Source organism: Acanthisitta chloris, unplaced genomic scaffold (genome assembly GCF_000695815.1).
Source record: "Acanthisitta chloris isolate BGI_N310 unplaced genomic scaffold, ASM69581v1 scaffold21318, whole genome shotgun sequence".
In the NCBI taxonomy this organism is placed as follows: Eukaryota; Metazoa; Chordata; class Aves; order Passeriformes; family Acanthisittidae; genus Acanthisitta; species Acanthisitta chloris.
In genome coordinates this window covers 16,519-18,576 of record NW_008687824.1, presented here as the reverse complement: position 1 = coordinate 18,576, position 2,058 = coordinate 16,519, and the positions used below count along the sequence as shown (strand labels likewise).

The following is a 2,058-nucleotide window of genomic DNA, read 5'->3' as shown; positions in this document are numbered from 1 at the left end:
CTGCCTGTCTTTGGGAGCGTAAGTACCCATGGGGCACACGCCTGGGCATCCTTCGAGGTGCCCAGGTGTGGGTGGGAGGGGAGATAGGGGCAGCAATGAACCACCACCAGCTCTTTCACCCAAGCTAAGGAGGGCTCTGAAATTCCCCACATGGAATCTGATGGATGGAGAACTCACCCTCTGGGAAAGCCCTGGGGAGGAGGAGGAGGAAGTGGGATGAAGGCAGAGGGAGCTGAGCTGGAGCAGACTCAGCCCAAAAGGATATTTAGCTTTTTATACCCCACAGAAATATTCTGTTTGGCAAAGGAAATCACACTCTGATTTCCACATTTTAGGCATTTTTTTAAACCCCCAATTCCCTTTCTGGTGGTGGTTTGAATTGGGAGGACAGAGGGGAAATATTTTGGTATCCAAGGGGCACATTTAGTGACCCCAGCTAACAGCTAACCCACCTACAGGGCAGAGAGAAAACCCTCCCTCGAGGCAGGGGAGGGAAGCAGGGCTGAGTGGGGAAGCACCTTGCTCATCTCTGCACCCCCAAAAAAACCTCTTTCCCCCCTTGCCAGAAACAAATGGACGAGGCAGAGCTCAGGAGGCTGATGAACGACCTGGACCACAACAAGGACAGCGAGGTGGACTTTAAGGAGTACGTCTGCTTCCTGGCCTGCATCACCATGGGCTTCAACGAGTTCTTCAAGGACGACCCCAGCAAGCAGCAGCGCAGGAAGTGACCGAGTGACCCCCCAATGCCTTTGCTGTCCCCACGGGGCCTGCAATAAAAGCTTTGCCCAGGGCTGGGTGTGCCTCGTGGGTTCTGTGTGCCGTTGGGTAGAGGAGTCAGGGTGACTCATGCCTTCCTCCAGCTCCTCCGTGGGATTTTCCACACTGAGACAGACCCTGGAGGCATTTTTTGGAGAAGGCTGAGCAAAACAGCTCAGCTGCTCCATGGAGTGTACTCGGTGTCTCCCCCACCCCCCCTTCTTCAAGGACGACCCCAGCAAGCAGCAGCGCAGGAAGTGACCGAGTGACCCCCCAATGCCTTTGCTGTCCCCACGGGGCCTGCAATAAAAGCTTTGCCCAGGGCTGGGTGTGCCTCGTGGGTTCTGTGTGCCGTTGGGTAGAGGAGTCAGGGTGACTCATGCCTTCCTCCAGCTCCTCCGTGGGATTTTCCACACTGAGACAGACCCTGGAGGCATTTTTTGGAGAAGGCTGAGCAAAACAGCTCAGCTGCTCCATGGAGTGTACTCGGTGTCTTCCCCCCCCACCCCAAAAACAACCATCCTTGCTGGCTTGGGGAGGTGCTCAGTGCTGCTAGGTCAAAAGAGATGAGATTTGCTGAGTTCAGAGTGGGTTGCGGTGGGCACAAAGTGCCCTGGGCAATGCGTTGGGTTTGGGGGGACTAACTGGTGTGGAGGGACCAAACAGCAAGACACAAGGTCTGGAGCATATCCCCAGTCCCCACTGGGAGACCGTCAGGCTGAGCCCATCCTGTAGGGGCTGCACTGCAGAAGGTCAACCTGAGCTCCCCAGGTTCTCCATGGAGCTGTGGAGCTGCAGACAGGCAGGAATTTCCTGGGAACGTCAGCCTGGGATTCAGCTGGGAGTCACACGGAGCTCCCTCACCTCCTCCCCCCCATCGCAGCAGCAGCTCCAGGCAGGTCTGGGCTGGTTTGCAGGAGATGCTGCAGCTGCTCCTCAGCTTTCCAGAGGAACTAACCCAGATTCAAACAGCCCTGACAAAGCCTCTGCACTGCTCCAAAGCAGAGCAGACCCAGGGCACAGCCTCACCCCAAAGCCCCAGGTCTTCCCAAGGTCCTCAGGTCCTTGAGCCCTCCAAGTCCTTCCTGAGCCCTCCAAGTCCTCCTTGAGTCCCCCAAGTCCTCCCTCCACTCACTCACAGGGGGGTGAGGTTCAGTCTTGGTGGTTTCTCTTGCCAAAAGGATGTGAAACCCTCAAGCTGGGGAGATGCCATGTGGTGGTTGGTGAGGGTGCACATCCTGCTGAGCATCGCAGCAACCCGGAGCTGGCAGCAGGGCTTCACCCCTGGGTGTCCTGAGG

General features: G+C 57.0%; 1 protein-coding gene across 1 annotated transcript in view; it reads left to right on the top strand.

Annotated features, from left to right (window-relative positions):
• Positions 1 to 731, top strand: part of LOC103808031 (protein S100-A4-like) — an 842-nt gene extending 111 nt beyond the window's left edge. Inside the window, exon 2 of the mRNA XM_009080794.1 lies at positions 567 to 731. Coding sequence (XP_009079042.1) covers positions 567 to 731 — 165 coding nt within the window. The remainder of the gene's footprint in view (positions 1 to 566) is intronic.
• The last annotated feature ends 1,327 nt before the right edge of the window (positions 732 to 2,058 follow it).